Source organism: Halichoerus grypus, chromosome 5 (genome assembly GCF_964656455.1).
Source record: "Halichoerus grypus chromosome 5, mHalGry1.hap1.1, whole genome shotgun sequence".
NCBI lineage: Eukaryota > Metazoa > Chordata > Mammalia > Carnivora > Phocidae > Halichoerus > Halichoerus grypus.
In genome coordinates, this window is record NC_135716.1 from 88,443,774 (window position 1) to 88,463,314 (window position 19,541).

General features: G+C 44.6%; 1 protein-coding gene across 1 annotated transcript; it reads left to right on the forward strand.

Annotated features, from left to right (window-relative positions):
- Positions 1-7,395: 7,395 nt before the first annotated feature.
- REG4 (regenerating family member 4) lies at positions 7,396-19,127 on the forward strand. The gene is made up of 5 exons (XM_036090099.2): positions 7,396-7,462; positions 10,020-10,117; positions 13,236-13,373; positions 15,133-15,238; positions 19,060-19,127. Exons 1-5 carry the CDS (start codon positions 7,396-7,398, stop codon positions 19,125-19,127), a joined length of 477 nt encoding a protein of 158 aa, XP_035945992.1.
- Positions 19,128-19,541: the final 414 nt, after the last annotated feature.

A 19,541-nucleotide genomic window follows, 5' to 3' on the forward strand; every position in this document is an offset into this window, starting at 1 on the left:
ACGATTTATTCTTGACTTCAGATGAAGAAGCAGTGAGAAGCTCTACTCTTTGACTCAAAATGGTGTTCACTGGTCATTTGAAGAGGAAGGCAAAGGGATCACTGCCATCCAAACTTCAATCAGGGAAACTGGAGTCAGAAAATGGTAGATATGACAAAGATTTTTTACTGAAGTATAACCTAGGTGTCAGCTTGGAGATCAAATTGAATTTGACTCAAATCTAAGCTGTACAGTTTTTCCCACAAACTCCCCACAATTCCTTCAAGTTCTCGGGGCTAATTTCTACAAAGTTTCCCTCTGTCTCTAAGCTTCCTCAAAAATAGGAACAATTTCTCTTTTGTTTCACATCGATCTGTTTCTATAAGAAATCCGCTCCCATCATCTTGGTTTCACTTATCCAATACGGTAGCCACTAAATGCATGTAGGTGTTTACATTTAAATGTAGTTGATAAAAATTATGTAAAATTTAAAATTCAACTCCTCATTCACACTAGCCATCCAAGTGCTTGATGGCCATATGTGGTTAGTGGCTGCCACATTAATAGCACAGATTAGAACATGTCCCATCTTTGGGGCAGTTGTACTAGTGGGCCATGAATTGATGAGAACTTACTGAATATTTGTGAACACATGTCAAGAGGTCATATTTTTATTTTCCATCAGAAAATTCAGTTCGATCTAAGCATTTTTAACCATCCTCATCTTTTTCGGAAATGTACCATCTATCTATGGAGATATATCAACGAATGTTTCCCCTTAGAGGAGTCTTTTAGGCAGTAAAGTAGAATCACTAGATAGATGAAGGCAAAATGCTTCAAGCAGGTTTGGAGTATGAATTCTTCCAAAAGAGGAAAGAAAACATTTCCTTCTGAGAAAGAGGTGAATGTCTTCCAAAAAAAAAAAAAGAAAAGAAAAGAAAAGCTTTTATTTATGGGAAAAAGAAAGGCATGAGTGAGCCTGCTTGTCCTCTAGAAGGAAACACCTAAGAAGAAAAGGGGCAGGTTTGGAAGCAGCTACTCTTTCTTAGGTTGCTGGTCAGTTTAGCACTAAAACTTCCTGAGCATAAGGTTGTGAAGATGAGTTGGTGTGATCTCAGACCCAAAGTAGCTTAGGCAGAAAACACAAGTTAAATACAAGCGTGAGGTATGTGAGCACAAGAGAGGCAACTCTGCTGTCCAAGAGTAGAGTAAGGAGAAGCTTCAAACCAAGAAGCTTCCAGACCAAGCTGGAGTCTGAGCAGGGGACCAGATCAATGTTCTTTTTCTTACCTCTTGATGTCTTCTCCACTGCACCAATTCCCCCCCCCATCCTTGTACTTAATAACATTCAACACTTACTGAATTAATTAATTAAAAGACAAATAAACATGACCAAACAAATAAAGAGTATTGCAAAAAAGGGGAATGACACAGAAAAAGGCATGGAGACATGACCTTGTATGGTTTCCAGGAAGCACTGACAGGGGGTGTTGATGGAGTTAAGACATAAGTGGATGGAGCCCCAGTGCCAGAGGCTAGAGTCACGGAAGGGGCTAAGACGGGAAGATTTTCCTGCTGTCCTAAAAGTTTGGATGGAGGTGGGGCTCAATTTTAGTATTTCCTCATAGATGTAACAACATCAAGTTTGCATTACACAAATAGTATTCTGGAAATACACAGACTCAAATGAAAATTTTCTCTTTTTTTTTCTTTAAAGATTTACTTATTTATTTGAGGGGGGCGAGCAGAGAGAGAGAGGGAGAGAGAATCTCAAGCAGACTTCTGCACTGAGCATGGAGCCCAACACAGGGCTCAATCTCAGGACCCTGAGATCATGACCTGAGCCGAAACCAAGAGTTGGAGGCTTAACTGACTATACCACCCAGGCACCCCTCAAATGAAAATTTTCTAATAAAGTAAATTTAATTAGCATCAGACCTTAGAAATGAAATTTTAACTTCATTCCAAACTTTAATTCCTCTTGCTGTTGTTGGTATTTTAGACCCAGCTTGTATTAAAAAGAAAAACTAAAAGTCACTATGAATCTTATTCTAAACATTAGAATTCTTATTTAACATCAACACCTATCTCTTCATTGTACCACATTCTCTTCTTCAGGGATTATTTTATTTTTTTCCAAAAGACATGCTTGAGCAGTAATCTCAGGAACAGACTATGGACAGTAACCTTTCTAAGTTTTTATAATTTTCACTTGTCTTAATTGCATGCCCCCCCTTCAATGACTGGTTGGCTGGGTATAGAATTCCAGGTTGAAAGTTGTTTCCCTTCACACATTTTATTTATTTTTATTTTATTTCTTTATTTTTATTTATATATTTTATTTATTTATTTATTTATTTATTTATTTATTTATTTTAATTTTCCTTCCATTTTTATTACTCTGGTATGATACTATTCTGACCTAGTTTTGGAGGTAATTGCTGATTTGCAGTTTTCGGGTTCTCTCTAACTTTCATGTATGATGTGTCTACATGTAGAAAAATTTCAAATAATTCTACTCAGTATTCAGTGGTACTTTTCAGTTCAGATATTTCTTGAGTTCTCTGTGTTCTTATATTCCAAAGTTTTATGTGGGTTCCATCAATGCCCTGGTTTGGAGCTAACTAATGGGAGGATTCCATGTAAGACCACTTAAAGTCCTATGAGTTTCTAATCCTCTTGTCTCATCTCCTTCTCTTCCCTCTTGTATCTCAAGACCTTAAAATCTTTATATAGCGACATGAAGCTAGCAGGGTGAAGGTTGCAGGTTGGGAAATCTCCCTAGACATATATTTTGTCAAAACTTTCTCTCTTACATCTGGAGCAGAGCTTTTGAATGCAAAAGGCTTGGAATTAATATCTTTGTTCTTTGTTGTGTCAGTAAACGATGATTCCCATTCAGCCGCCTAAAGGGGAAAAAGCTGTGTTTAACAGGTAGTGTAAAAAAACAAAATTCATCTGGTAATATCCTGCCACATACAGTTAGGAAACTGAGGCACAGTGAGGTTCAGGAGCACACCCAATGTTACACAGCGAGTAGGTAACAGAATTAGGACCTGAACCCACATCCATCAGAAGCCAGGTCTTGTGTTCTTTCCCCAAAGCATCATCAGAATGGCAGGGGTTCTCCAAAATACACTTTGTACAACATGGAAACATGACTTTCTCTTGTCCTGCCATGGATGTATATACAGGCTAGAAAAAAGCGGATGGCAAAGCCCAAGTAGCTTTGTAAAAAGAACCTTGAGCTGAGAGGAAGAAAGTCTAGCTTCTGATACCAGCTTCACTCTGAACTAGCTGTGTACTGAGTTAGTCCTGGTGCTTCTCTGGGCCCCAGGTTCCTCACCGGTAGAGCAAAAGCACAGGACCTGAGAAATAATGTTATCCTTCCCGGCCTTAACGTTCTAGTCTGTTGAGGTTGAATAATCTCTGACACCTTCAACATAGTTTAATATTTTGCTACCTACACCAGAGAAGGAAATCATGTTGCCTTTTCCAAATAGGTTCTTTTCTTAATTAGACTGTGTGATTCAGGAAACAGAGAAGGCCTGAGGTCAATGTCCAGCTCCACCACTGACCAGCATTATGATCCAGACTGAGCAGGCTCTCTACTCTCTGTTAACATCCGGTTTCTTCAGTGTGAAATGGGGATATATGTCCTACATCACTCCCAGGGATTCTGGTAGGAGCTCATGTAATGACTCAAGTGAGAACACTGCATGGTAAAATACTGTATCAGTGTACGCTATTTTGACATAATTGCCCCGCATTAGGACAAGATTTCAGCACCTTGTTTCTGAAGAACAGGAGAAGGAGCTGAAACAGGTATTTGAGGAATGGGGTGCATGATGAAGGGGATGGGGTTGGTGCCTTAAAGAGGAAAGTCTGTATGGACCCCTCAAGCACACCACAGGGGTGCATAACTTATGTCCAGACCTGGTGGCAAATCCTTTCTGCAAAGATAGACACATCCTGATTCTCCAGAGTTGAAGTGGGGCATCTTTATACAAAGGAAGGAGAAATAAAGGAAATTGACAGTAGAAAGAGAAAAAATGATTGACAGAAGGGGCACCTGGGTGGCTCATTCGTTAAGTGTCTGCCTTTGGCTCAGGTCATGATCCCAGGGTCCTGGGATTGAGCCCTACATTGGGCTCCCTGCTCAGCGGGAAGCCTGCTTTTCCCTCTCCCACTCCCCCTGCTTGTGTTCCCTCTTTCTCTTTGTCTCTCTCTGTCAAATAAATAAATAAAATTAAAAAAAAAGAAAGAAAGAAACTCTTAACTAGGGGCGCCTGCGTGGCTCAGTCATTAAGTGTCTGCCTTCGGCTCAGGTCATGATCCCAGGGTCCTGGGATTGAGCCCTGCATCAGGCTCTCTGCTCAGCAGGAAGCCTGCTTCTCCCTCTCCCACTCCCCCTGCTTGTGTTCCCTCTCTCACTGTGTCTCTCTCTGTCAAATAAATAAATAAAATCTTAAAAAAAAGACTGACAGAAGAAAAAGTAAATACAGGGAGAGAAGATGGGCTTCTAACAGATTACAGGGCGTTGTCAGGTTTGATAAGGTGGGATGGAAAGGAAAGACTATTTACCAACAGGGAGGGGTTCTTCTGGCTGTTTGATTCATTCTCAAGCCTTCTCTCACACATTCACTTTGACTACAGATAAGACTTTTATGGATGGATTATTACTTCAAGCAATACTATTGCGTTATGATTAAAAGAAAGGTCATATAATTCTGGAAGCAAGAAGATATAAGAACTCAAGAAACTGCCTGGGATCTCTCAGGACACCGAAGAAGGCAGGGGTCCTCAAAGCCTCGAGGGCCAACCAGGTAATCATCCGGTTGAGGGCAGAAGGCTTTCTTTGAACATCTGTTTTCCTTTACCAGCTTTTCACTGGGCCAGAAACGACATGCTGTAGGTCTAATGATGTTAGTCATGCTTTTTGCTGCTGTGTTTTTTAACTTGAACTATGCATTTCTTTCTTCCCTTATTATAAAGAGCGTTGCCTTTGGTGTCAGCATCGGGTTAAATCATGGCTGTGAAATCTAGCAGCCATGAAACTTTGGGAAAGTTCCTTAATCTCAATGAAGTTTGTGTCTTCGTGTGTAAAATAAGTTAATGATACCTACAAGGCAGCCTAGTTATGATTAGATTAGGTGACATGGGAGCATCCAATGAATGTCAGTTTGTTAAGATCCACTTACAGATTATTCCAAAAGATGCTGTACCTCCCTTCCCCCAGACATTTGGTTGGACAGAGAAGTCCTTGCTGTTTGTGTTTTAAGGGGATTGCAGGACATTGAACATACCTCAGTCACCTTCGGAAGGGAGGTGCCTCAGAGAAGCGCAGGGTTAATGCAATGATGTAAAAGGTTGGGGGGGGGGGTCCATCACAATCTTCACCATTTGGTTTCCTTCTTTATTCACACTGTGTCAGAGTGCTCACATGGACCTGTTTATGGATCGAACCTTCAGATTGTCCAGGAAAGTTGAATATTATGTTCCATCATTCCACTTAAGCAATCTATTATTTTATAGTTAGAATATGTATTCTGATTTTTGGATCATAAAGTATGCTCAAGGGAGGATTCGATGAATTACTCATCCTAATAATTGTTTGGAAGAAAATCTTGGACCCAGTTGCATGCTTACACTAAAATAAATGCCAGATGGATGAAAATAAAAGAGAATATGGGTAGATATTTTAATCTTATGTGGATGGTAATGGCCCATTTTTCTGATATAAATTCTGAATGTTATAAAAGAGAAGGTAAATATGACAATTTTTGAAATTTTCAGTGTGGCAAAAGATAAACAAGAAGAAATACAAAGTGGGAAATATGTTTAGTAATATATGAAAGGCAATAAATGCACAAAGAAAGGCCCTACAGATTCCTGAGAAAAAAGATGGCAATCAAACAGAAAAAATGTGCAAAGCTGTAAACCAAAAATTTACCAAAGAAATTAAAAAGCCCAATCAATCATTATATAGAAAGATGTTCAACTTTTTATATATTTTGAAAAATTTTAAAAATTACCAATTTAAGTAATTTAATTATGAATATTAAAAAAATACTAACCGTGAGATTTTTCTTCATTGTGCCAAAATTAGCAAGAAAAAAAATGGACAGATTGGGTGTTCCTTGAAGTTTGGGGGAACCAGCATTGCTGTCTGTGCGCTGGAACATACAGAACAGCCCGTGCAGAGGGCATTTTAGCCAAGGATATCAGTGTGACAACGTGCATGTTCTGTGAAGTCACAGCCCTGAGTATGTGCATTTATACTAAAGAGGGGATCAAACTGCATAATAGTTATGCTAGGGGAAGAAGGTTCATTACAATCAATCAGTTTCTGAGAAATGAAACCAGGTAACATGACTCGATTTATATAAAAATGATACACAAACCAACACGTAGATGTACTTAGAAAGAGGTCTATATGCTATTCACTAAAAGCTGGGAGATAGAATTTATTTCCTATTTTCCAGTTTTTCACGGATATTTTAATAATTCATGTACTGTCTCGTGATGGGGAAAGATAATTTTCTTTAGTTTTTTTTTTTTTTTTTTTAAAGATTTTATTTATTTATTTGAGAGAGAGAGAATGAGAGAGAGCACATGAGAGGGGGGAGGGTCAGAGGGAGAAGCAGACTCCCTGCCGAGCAGGGAGCCCGATGCGGGACTCGATCCAGGGACTCCAGGATCATGACCTGAGCCGAAGGCAGTCACTCAACCAACTGAGCCACCCAGGCGCCCCAAGATAATTTTCTTTAAAAAAAAAAATGTGGTTATCACCAAAGTGTGAAGGAAAGAGGGTTGCCCTAAAGTGAGGGTATCTAGTTGTAGCTGTGTGACAAGGAATAAACCACTTCATACCCATAGACCTCAGGTCCTCTCATCTGTAAAATATGGGTATTGGACCATATGTGCACTTTTGATTCTAACATAGACAAATTCACTCTTGGGACTGACTTGATTTAATGGGGTTGACGGTTACTGCCCCGTCTCTGAGAAAGTTTGCCTTAGGCTCCCTCTGCTGGTCCTCTTGAGAATAGCAGGAGCAGGCTCTTCACAATATACCAAATGCCTTTCCTCCAGACTTTTAAACTCTTCAGCCCAGTCGGGTTAGGTCTCTGGCACTGGACCAGAAGCCTTGCAGGTGACATAAATTAAATATTCCTAATCTCTACAGTTAGCTTGAGATTGCCTTTGTTGTATAATCTGGGTTTAGCGAGAAAAACATTTTTTTTTTCCCTCCATATGTGATTTGGCATCTAAATTCCTGGGTCTGTCTCACCCACTGTGTTCAGATTGCAGACCCAGGCGAATCCAGGAACTTCGAGGGAAAACTCACAAGGTCTCTGAGACCCTTATAGGAGAGGTTTCCGAAGCACTCCTGCAGCCCCGGGGAAGACGAAGATGGCCCCCCACAGCCTGCGGCTGCTCCTGGTGCTGAGCTGTGTAGCCAGCACTGAAGTCCTGGGTAGTGAGTATCAGTCACTCAGCTGGATCTGAGCCCACAGCCAGTGTTCACGCAGCACACCCCCAGCCTTCCACTCGCCCCACACCATGTTTAGCTGCTGCAGGCAATAGATGTCAAAGACAGGGGCGCCTGGGTGGCTCAGGGGTTAAGCGTCTGCCTTCGGCTCAGGTCGTGACCCCAGGGTCCTGGGATCGAGTCCCGCATCGGGCTCCCTGCTCAGTGAGCCTGCTTCTCCCTCTCCCACTCCCCCTGCTTGTGTTCCCTCTCTCGCTGTGTCTCTCTCTGTCAAATAAATAAAATCTTTAAAAAGAAAAAAAAAATAGATGTCAAAGACAGAAACAGAAGACAATGTTACGTGGTAAAAAGTGCGAGAACTGTAGACTCAAACACATTCCAGCCTCGTGTGGTTGTGAACCACAGTTAAATTATCAACTAAATGTCGGTTATGGCAATTATTTTACAAGTTTCTTGTGAAGGGTGGAGGTAATGTATTTGAAGCACCTGACACCTAGCAGTCAGTAAGTATAGAGCTACCCAATGTTTGTGCATTGTTTTCCCATTTGAATATACTGGGAATTTTGGTTTGCAAGGGACTTAGAGCCTCGTTGGAGAGATGGCTCTTATACCCGTGTGGTCCCAGCATCAGGTACAAAGTAACATGTCAACAAAGTGAGAATCAATACCCTAAGATCTTCCAGTGGAAAAAGCCGGGAAGAAAGCAGTACGCATGAGCTAAGAATATGTATCATAGAATATCTGAAATGGAAAGAAATGAAATGTGGGCACATTTGGTGTAATGCCTTTGTTCTGTTTACGAGGAAGATGAGGCCCGAAGGAAGTCTAGACTTGCCCAAGATCACATAGCAAGATTATGTGATGTTCGGGCTCCTAGTCCAGGGTGCCTCTCATAGTCCCATGAGCCCCATGAGGGAAACCATGCCTGAGCATGTATATAACCTGGCATTCCTCCCACTGGGGAATACTTTGGCCAAGGGGAGATGCATTGGGAGGACAAAGGAAGAGAAGCAGTGTTCTTTGGGCGTCATGTTGGTGTCCTGGGCTCACGTCTGTGGTCCTCGCCTTAGCCTACCTTTGATATGTCCTTGTACTCAAAGGCTTTCCGCCCTCCCCCCATGCCGACTGCCAGCCACCAGTTTTCTCAATCCTTAGGCTGGTCAGGACCTGGGGGATTCAGCCACTTTCTCTGACCCATGCTAGAGTATGAAAGACTATGGGAGGCAGCCCCCAAGCCCTCCTGTGGAGCCAACTAACCAGAGAGTTAGCTCCCTGTTGTTCTGGGTCTGGCTTCCCTGCAGGGGCTTGAAATTCATCCAAGCTAAACCCGGGGAGTGAGAAACCAGTCACCCTACTCTGGGACTTCACCAAAGCTCTCTGGTTTCTGTCCCCCGGAAGGAAGTAGAGCCAGGACACTCCCACCGGTCACTCCATTGCTCCTCCACGGATCATCCTCCCAGCTGTAGAGACTTTCTGGGGTTGCTGTGCAGGAAGACCCAGCTGGAGAGGGCTGTGGGGCCAGGTCACGGAAGCCCTTCCATGCTAGCCAGAGTAGGGAGCTTATCTGAAAGCATAGGAAGTCCCTAGAGATTTACAGGCATGGGATGAAATAGAACAGGAGAATGGGGCAGACAAGGGACAGTGGTGTCATTTGAGTAGCGAGAGAGGAAACGCTCGCGACGTGACACAGTCTGTGGACATCCTCCAGGAGCAGGTGGAGCTCTGCACTCCCATCTAGCACTGGAGCGGGGCCACGGGGTCGCGAAGCCCAAACGTACCAGCCGGGCCTTCCCTTCATCTAGGCCGTCTGCATCTCCAGCCAGCTCCTTGCTTCTTGAACCTTCAGATGCGGCCCCCTCACTACTCAACTAGCAGGAAGAGCCCGTGCCTCTCTCCGTCACGGTTTCCTTGGCTTCCAGGCCTCGGTTCTCCTTCTCCTTTCCACCATGCTTGCCTGAAGGATCCCCTCTCCTTAAGGCAAAATTCAGTGCTAACCTGTCCTGTGTCCCCCTGTCCGAAACCACCACTCCTTCCTTGTAATGCCTAAAACCTTGTGCTGCCTTCAATTTTGGCTGTTCGACCTCGCGACCAAAGTGGGGATTGTGTCGGTTGCTCAGTATGTCTGTTCCAATCGTGCATTCGCTAACCGGGGGAACAATCACAGAGTGGGCTGGGGGTCCCACCAGGCCTGCTGTGAACCTCCTAGCTAAACCTCTGTGGTCCCCTGACCTCCATAAGCCCCTCCTCGGATGGACCACCGTGACGTTTTTGAGTCTCATGGAATTCGTGTCAGTTCAGAACCAGTGCCCACCAGTGATCCTCAAAAGCTCTGATTGTATCCTTTTCTCCAATGCACAGTTACCCTTATAAAGGCCGTAGTTCCCTTTGGAGAAGGCTGGGAGAAAGATGAACAGTATAAAGTTTCGGCAGCTTAGCAGGATCTTTCCTCAGGGCACCCAGTCTCCGGGTCATTCTGGAAACTGACCACGTGGGAAGTGATTGTTTTTGCCCTCCTAACTTGTGCTTGCCTCTGATGTCTGTGCAGACATCCTCATGAGACCCAGCTGTGCTCCTGGATGGTTTTACCACCGGTCCAATTGCTACGGATACTTCCGGAAGCTGAGGAGCTGGCCTGAAGCTGAGGTAAGAAATCGGGCCCCATGCTTGGACGGGTGTCTCTAAAGCCAGGGGCCACCAGGTGCTGCAGGTCTCATGTGGCTCAGAAGTAAGGGTCCTGCCTTGGCATTCTGAGGAGGCACCCAGCTGCTGAAATGGGGAGAAGGCGGTTGTGTGTCCCACTCATTCATTTGCCAGAAAGAGCAGTGTGCAGCCAGGCCTGGGGCACGGTCTTCAGAACCGCCTGACAAAAAGTGAAGCAGTCTAAACAAATGGAAGGCCTCACTGCCCACACCCCCCAACAAAAGCGCTGGTTTTGTTTCACTGAGGCTTTGTCTAGAAGATACCCAAGTAGCCACTTCACCTCCGAGGAGTGTGGGGAGCCCATGCAGCTGTTTCTCTGGGTTGTGGTTCTTTAATGGACGTGACTGGTTGGGGGCACCTTATGGGGAAATGTGGTGTGATCTGGGCCCAGAATGGCCTCAGAATTCTGTTTATAAATAACTCAGTCATGATGGAGCACTTAACAAGTGACAGCTATTGAAGCTACAAAGTCCTCTCTGGCCTTAAAAAGTGCAGGATTAGTGCAAGATTGTGACACTTAAACAGAAGATTTCAATGCAGTGTGAGCACGAGTGACTCTCCCAAGGTTATACCCAGAGTAACTAGTGGAACAAACCCAGGGAAATCAGCCCTAATGCAATGCTTCCTGGGCTGATGTGGATGATGGTTACAGAGAAAGAGAGAGAGAGAGAGGAAGAAAGAGAGAGAGAAAACACTAAATGAAGAAGGGGTTTCCCAGACACTGTTTGCTGAAAGAAAGAAAGCTGGTGGAGAGCAATGAACTTCTCCTCAATTCTTGAGAAGCAACTTGAAGAAATCTTGAAAGGCCACCTGTCCTGCCTGTCTCCAGAGATTCCAACACGAATTCTGCCCACACAAAGAGGCAGATACCTGGGGGACTTGGGAGTAATATAGACCTGAGCTTAAATCATGGCCCTGCCTTACAGAGTTAAGTCATACCTCACTTGATTGGTTTTCTTGCTTTAAAATGGGGATGGCACTTTACCCTACAGGCTTCTCAGAAGGATTCATTAAAATAACTTGCAAAGAGCCTATGGCACAGGCTGGGTGCTCAGTTGAGGTTCTCAAGGCAAAAACAGTCCAGAGGATTGATCCAGAGCCTTAGCAGAGTTGACCAGTTACTCCTGAACAGAATGCAGAGAAGGTGCTGGAAAAGGACCCGACACACCCTTACCGTGGCCAGTGCTGCTGCTTGACTAGTTGCCAGTATTGAGGGCCAATCTTAGTTCTCGAGAGCCCTGGTACGGAGGGGGCCATGAAGATGATGGGTAGATCTGATCTCGCACACGAGAGGCAGAGAGGTCTGGGTTCCAGGCCCGGTTCCCTCACTACCAGGCGTGGGAACTTGGAGGAAAATCTCACGGAACCACTTGGAGCCCATTTCCTCTTCTGTCCCAGGAATCCTTTGTGACTGGTACTCTCACCAAATGTTGACTGGTAATCTGGCTTCCACGCCTCACAAGTTTGAAAGTCAAATGAAATTAGGGGTCTGGAAGCATTCTGGTGTTGTGAAGTGGTTGACAAATGGGAGGCCTGTATGAACATTCAACTCTAACCACATCTCATCATGAGCAGGATGCCAGAGGGAAGCACTAAAATAGCAACCCCAGCCAAAGCCATGTTTTTCTTCAACTAGGTTGTGTTAAATTAGGTTTTATCATGTAGGCAGATCCTGTAACACAACCCCCAAAGAGCATAAAATAAGTATATATCTCTATCTAGCTCTAAGACATGTGTATATAAAAGGTTGTCTCGTTTAATTGGACAGTAAATTTCTGGTTAGGGAATGGTTATGCCACATCTTCCATCCGATACCTGAAACAAAATGTGATTATCATTCAGTAATCGATAAGAAAAATCCTGCCCGCATTCTCTTGCATAGGAATGAAAGTAGCATCTTTGAAGAACAAGAATTTGGGATGAAAAAAAACCATACAGGAGTAAAACAAACTTGGGTCTGGAAAGTTGCAACAGAGCAGATAGATACATGCTTGCACACCAGCCGCTGGTCTAGTTTAACTGGGATGAAGACACTCAAAACTCCAACTAGATTAAATCTTATGGCCACTGCTGAGGAAAAGCAAACAGACAGGCACATTCATCTAGAATCAGAAGGTCGCGAACACGGGATCTTCAATTCTCGACCAACATCTGAGGAGTCTCCCCTCTCCTTGGAGGAAGCATCACAGATTTGTAGACAGTCCACACTGTTCCTATTTGGTACCAAATAAAGATAAGGTACAGAGCACTGTTTACAATTTACAGTATATTATTCTTGTGCAGTATGGGGCCAGAATAATTTATAATAAAACCGACATCAAACTTGGGAGTTACACAGACCTGGGCTCTATTCTTGGGCAACTAAGTCTAACGCCCTTTTCTGATCGTGCATTTCTCCAAGATAAACTAAAGGTGGGTCCTACTTCCTGAGACTGGCGTGAGGATTGAGTGGGATACTGTGTGTGAGGTGCTCATCATTTTGGAGGTGCTCCATGAAGAGCCCACCTTATTCTATCTGCTCTGAGACTCACCCTGTTCACGTGTGTTCCCTTAGATAAAGTGGCACTGATTTTTTTTTTCTCTCTTTCCTTTCTAAGTGGGACATGAAACAAAGGGCACGTTTTATAATCAGTGATTTCTTAGATTTGTTGAAATGCAGAATTAGAATATTTAATTATAGCCATTATATCCTCACACAACTCCCTTGTGTAGCAGAGTAATTATTTCTTCGACTTTGCAGATAAGGAGTGTGAGCCTCTGAGAGGTCATGTGACTTGTCAAGGTCACACACAGTAACTCGAGGCAAGACCAGGAGGACCGCAGGCACGTCCACTGACCCTAAAGCTCACAACCTTGCCTCGAGCCGCCTCTTCCTCCAAGACCCCACACTTGGGGCAGTTGTGTTTTCTCCTCTGGAGACAGGCAGTGTGACAGGGTGTAGATCTCAACTTCTGGAAGAGGTGGGGCTGCGCACTCCATGTTGCTTGGAGCCCTAGGGTTCTGGGGTGAGGATTATGCTTTTAAAACTCAAGAGATGATTAGCAAGACGTCTTGCCCACAGCTCGAGTGTCAGTCCTATGGAAACGGAGTCCACCTAGCGTCTCTCCAGAATGTAGAAGAAGCCACCATCGTAGCAAAACACATAACTGGCTACCAAAGAAACCAGCCCGTGTGGATCGGCCTGCACGACCCACAAAAGGTAACCTCAGACTTGGCCCACTGATGCCCCCTGGGCAAAGCTGGATAGATAGCCCCTAGTCTGGGAAATGGCCTCCAGGCCTAGTGACAGGGGCGCAGGCTGTGGATCTCCTTCAGTCACTGCCTCCAATCCATAGAGGCCAAAGCCTCAAGCTCTGGGTCTCAGTTCTGGCTCTCAGTGGAAGAGATTATTTCAATGGCATCATTTTATAGAACTTCTAAGTAAAGTCCTCCCAAATCTTAGAACACCAAATGACCGGCTTTTCAGAGCCTTAAAAAAAGTTGTGTAAGTATATACAGGTATATACGTACATATATATATAAACATACGTATATATACGTGTATATAAACACACACACCTGCTATGGGATCTGGCTTAATTAAATTCCCATTAGATCTTGAGTTCAAGTTGAGAACTTTCAGCCAAGCCTTTTCCTAGATGCTATTGTGCTTTTTATTTCATCCATAATTTTTTTCACTAGGCCCTCATTTCAGTCTCCATCAAACACCTCACTGTAAAGAATGGCATGTGAGGTCTTTGAGCTGGTGGCAGAGGTCTCTATGTGGGACCTGCAGTTTACAGATTCTTTGTGGGTCTTCTATCATTAACCCAAACAGACATAAGAAACACAAGAAGAGAACCCCCAGACTTTCTGTTTCTCGACAAAACTTTGCCATAGATGTTGCCAGTATTTTATACAATTAATTATACATTTTTATCTATTCACATTGCTATCAATCAGAACTCTCTCCTTCAGAGTCCAGACAAATATTTACATCTATTTATACCAGATTTGTTTTGGTGATTTAATTTTCTACATTCATAACTGAAGAAAGTTAATAGCTCATAAAATCCTTTCAAAAATTGTTCAATGTCTCTAGTTATCGAAGAAATGCGAATTAAAATAGCAATATAATTTGACTTATCAGATCATCAAGCTTTCGCTTTGTCTTAATGCGTAACATTTTTAAGGATATAGAAAAGTTGTCCAGTAGATGGGGACTTAAATTCCCACAACTGAAAAGTGTTTGGGAGGTAGTTTGGCCATGCATATCAGTATCCTCAACATATTGATGCCCTTTGACCCATGCATTCTACTTCCGGGTTTCTATCCTAAGAAAATAAGTTTAAGTGCAGAAACAGCTCTAGGAACAAAGTTGTTCATGGCAGTATTCTTTATAATAAGAGTAAGTTGGAAACAATGTAAATATCATCAACAGAATTAAGGTATATTCTAGTACATCATTACCATTTAAAAATGTTTAGAAAGCAAGGTGCACAGCTGAAGAAGTATTTTAAAGATCACCACATATGTTAGCACATAAAAATATGGTGATAGAGAAAAATGTTTACACCAGAAGGAAATATGCCAAATTGTTAGTGATGTTTTCCTCTCGGTGAATAAATGGGGTGAGTTTTCTATGTTTCATTCCGTGCACGTTTCTGGGCTTCCCCAGTTTTTGCAATGGCACATTTTTACAAGTTTCTTTTTTTTTTTTAAGATTTTATTTATTTATTTGAGAGAGAGAATGAGATAGAGAGAGAGAGCATGAGACAGGGGACGGTCAGAGGGAGAAGCAGACTCCCCACCGAGCAGGGAGCCCGATGCGGGACTCGATCCTGGGACTCCAGGATCATGACCTGAGCCGAAGGCAGTTGCTTAACCAACTGAGCCACCCAGGTGCCCTGATTTTTACAAGTTTCTAAGGGGCTGTGAGGCCTGCAGGCGGACCGTCTTCCATCTCTGGTCACTTGCAGAGGCAACAGTGGCAGTGGATCGATGGGGCCTTCTCTGGCTACAGAAGCTGGTCTGGCGCGTCCAGGCGTAGGGACAAGTACTGTGCAGAGATAAGCTTCAAGAACGGTAAGTTCTCACGCACCGCCCCTCGCCTCTTCCCAAATCGGAGCTCCTGCCCTTTCCCTGTAAGAGCAAAAAATGGAATGTCCGCTCCCCGCCACCCCATCCGCACCAGCGACTCCGTTTTCTACAGGGCAGCGGCCTTGCCACACACCTGGTGGAGCAACCTTCAGTCGGCTGCGACCACGTTACAATCTTGGCCACACCTATGACCCAGCTATTCAGTTATTTACTTAGTATGTTCTTTAAATCCACTCACTTCTTCCCTTAAATACGCTTATTTTTAAATCCTATTATATTCATACGATGAGGGGGAAAGATGCCACATTTTGGGAAACCCAGACTACCGGGTGCAAATATGTGGGACCCCCTGCCGGCTTCTTGATAGTTAGGGTTCCCTGGGAACCCTGGGGACCTCCTCTTGGCCTGCATTCTTCCCTCTTGTTTGTTTCCCTGAGTTTTGTCCCCAAAGTGCAGGGCCCAGAACCTCAGCGGCAGGCTGCACACAATCATGTGAGTCTCCTTGTTTCTCTTGTCTTCTTTCATTCCTTGCTTTTTATGTAATAAGGTAGAGTTTTTGACCTTTGTACCAAAGACATTTGGAGCTGGATAATTCCTCGTTGTGGGGGCTGCCCTGTTCTTCGTAGGTTTAGGATACCTTGGTCTCTAATCGTTAGATGTCAGTAGAACCACCGCTCCCCCACCACAAGTTGTTTCCACCAATATGTTTGCAGATGTTGCTAAATATCCCTTAGGGGGCATAATCGCCTGAATTTGAGAACCACAGTGGGTAAGTGATGTGGAAGATTTCCATTGTAAAACAAGAAAACAGAATATCAAAGATAAAGAGGCTACTTGATGCCAAAGACCACATCCCAGTGGGTTTAAAAGGCCCCAAGGTGTCACCAGAACACCCCTCCACGCAGGAAGTGGGTCTGGGAAAGGCATGGACTAAGGACTCAGGGACATGAGGCAGGGTGGCTGTCGTCTGAGGAATAAAGTTTATATGCACAAAAAAGAGCAGGAAAACTTTCCAGCAGCAAAGGATGAATGGTCTAGACCCTTCACAGTAAGAGGGTCTCCTCACAGATGAAGGAAGGACTTCTCGCAGACTTGCAGAGATCATAACCGCTGCTGGGAAAGGCTCAAAACAGCCCAGATGGAAGGAACACAACTGAGACCAATAGGTAGAAGCTAACAAAGTGTGGATTTCTGCCTAAATTGAGGAAAAAATTTTTGAGCAATTAACACTACCCAAAAATCTAATGGGCTACCCCCAGGAAGTAGTGAGAACCCTATCACTAGAGTTAACCAAGCAAAAGTGGATACTAGAGCTGCTAAAAGTGTTAGAAGAGAAGCTCCAAGGCACATGGAGAATCGATTGAGGAACACTTTTAAAATACAAATTCCAGGCCTCATTTGGGACCTACAACATCCGAAGCTCTAGGGCTGGAGGCCAGAATACCTTTAGGGAAGCTATGGACCAGATATCCTCCGGAGTCCTTCCCCTGATTCTGAGATTTCAACTGGACCAAGTTCTCAAACACAAGTCTTTCCCGTCGGTCCACGTTCACAGGGGCAAGTGCCCAGGAACAAAGCCACTTGCGTGGGACCGGGAAACCTGACGTCCTCCTGAGAACACTGGGTCTTTCAGAATCTCTTCCTTTCCTCGGGGTCACTCAGCCCAGCTCTGAGCTACCAGAATACAGGTGCTCAAGCCAGAAAAGCACAAGGAATGAAACAAGGACTAGTGAGAATTTTAGAGAGCCTTCCCTTGGCCCCATCAGTGTCATTTTATATTTGTGTAACAGATTTAGCCCCACCAACTCGGGGGCTGAATTGTTTCTTGAAGACTCCAAAGGTATAGTATTAATGGACCAAAACACAGCCACATGCACACATCCTGTGTGTGACTGGACTTGTTCCTCTGCTATGTCCATTTAGAAGGACCTTCCCAGGGCGTGTTGTCCAGTTGGTTCTTCTCTCACCCTTTCTGACTCCCTTTCTGCACCACAGTGGAACTCTCTCGGGACTCTCTGGCAAATCGCACTTGCCAGAGCTTTCTGGCATTCCTACTGGTCCACTCTGACACATTCAATAACGATAACTAGGGCGCTACAATTTAAAGGGAAATTTCATATTCAGCGCAGTTGGGGTCAAGACCCTGGGCTCTGCATTCTGAATGCCTGGGGTAGGATTCCATCCCTCCATGTAGCTGTGTGACCTTGAGCAGATTTCCTACTTCTCTGTGCCTCAGTTGCCCCTCCATAAAAAGGGGCAAACCAAGAGTACGAATCCTGTGGATACGTACAGGTGAAATGCTTATCCCAGTGCGGGTTGGGCTCAGGGTTCTCACAGCCTGGAGGGGAGGGCTGTGGTCCCCTCCACGCACCTCCCTGGTGTTGAGGAAGGGAGGAGGCACCAGGATGGGTCAGAGCCAGGCAGACATCCAGACTCGGTGCTCTGCTGCACACTCCCACCGTGACAAGTGACTCTGTGCGTGGCCATAGTTGGACCTCTTCTCAAAAACATTTCAGTTTCAAGACCCACCTCCTCCTTGCTCTGGGTCCTTCCTTATAAAAGGATGGCCTGTGGGCCATGACTGGCTCGGCGGCTTCCAATTCTTTGACCTTCAAACAGGTGCTGCTTAGTGCCTCAGCTGTGAACTTTGGAGAAATCACCCTCACAGCATCCTGTTTCCAACACAAAGGACCCCCACTTTCTGTGGATTCATGTCAAGCTCTGAGGGACTCAGAAGGGATGTAGGCATGGGCTTCTGCAATTGTGTGTAAGGTTTAAATTATTTTTCTTTCTGGTAACAAAGTTAGGACCAGTGTTAGTGTCTGGTTCTTCAGAGAGACAGAAGTTATAGGATGCATATGTAGAGAGATAAATTTCTTTTTATTTTATTTTATTTTATTATGTTATGTTAATCACCATACATTACGATATCATTAGTTTTTGATGTAGTGTTCCATGATTCATTGTTTGCATATAACACCCAGTGCTCCATGCAGAATGTGCCCTCCTTAATACCCATCACCAGGCTAACCCATCCTCCCACCCCCCTCCCCTCTAGAACCCTCAGTTTGTTTCTCAGAGTCCATCGTCTCTCATGGTTCATCTCCCCCTCTGATTCCCCCGCCTTCATTTTTCCCTTCCTACTATCTTCCTTTTTTTTTTCTTAACATATAATGTATTATTTGTTTCAGAGGTACAGATCTGTGATTCATCAGTCTTACACAATTCACAGCGCTCACCATAGCACATACCCTCCCCAGTGTCTATCACCCAGCCACCCCATCCCTCCCACCCCCTACTCCAGCAACCCTCAGTTTGTTTCCTGAGATTAAGAATTCCTCATATCAGTGAGATCATATGATACTTGTCTTGAGAGATAGATTTCTTTTAAGGAATTGGCTCATGCGATTGTTGGGCTGGCAAAGCTGATGTGTGCAGGGTGGGCCAGTGACTCTGATATCCAAGTCCTGAGTTGGGGGCACTTTGGAGGCAGAATTCCTTGCTCCTTGGGCAAACTCCATCTTTTCACTGATTGGATGATGACCCACATTATGGAGGGTAATCTGCTTTACTCAGAGTCGACTAATTTAGATACTTATCACAGCTAAAAAAAAAAAATAATAATCCCTCACAGCAACATGTAGACCGGCGTTTGACCCAACGCCGGGGCACACATCCTGGCCCAGGCGACCCGTGAAATGAACCATGGTGGTACCTTCCTCAGGGTTGCAAGCAAAACACCCAGGTTGCGCGGTAAGTGCAGTACAGAACCAGATAGATTTGAACATCTCTTTATTTTCTTGCAGACTTTTTGACCTGGGAGAACAACGACTGCAGCAAGCGGCAGCACTTCCTGTGCAAATACCGGCCGTAGCGCGAGCATCCGGCCTGAGCCCGTGCCACGCAGGCCCCTGTCCCCTTCCTTCTGTGCGCGCTGGCTGCCTCTGATCATCATCTTCGAGTAAACATAGCAACTGAGGCTGATGAGGCCCTTATTGCACTCACTTTTTTAGGTTTGTTAGAAGCCAAGTCCTCAACGCTGGTAGGGCAGTGGCTTCTAGCTCTAAAGGTCACCCCGGGATCTGTCTCCATGGTCCTCTGCTTTCCTCTTCCTCACTTCTGGCTGTCTCGGAGGAGGGAGGGGACTGGTGAATAGCCAAATGGAAATGTCTCATCAGAGGTTTGGAGACAGGAGGAGGAACGTCAGGAGTGAGCCCCCAGCCCCCTTCAGCTTCTGCACCCCCCTACCCTTTCTCTAGTGCCCAGATCCTCCTGCTCAGACACCTGC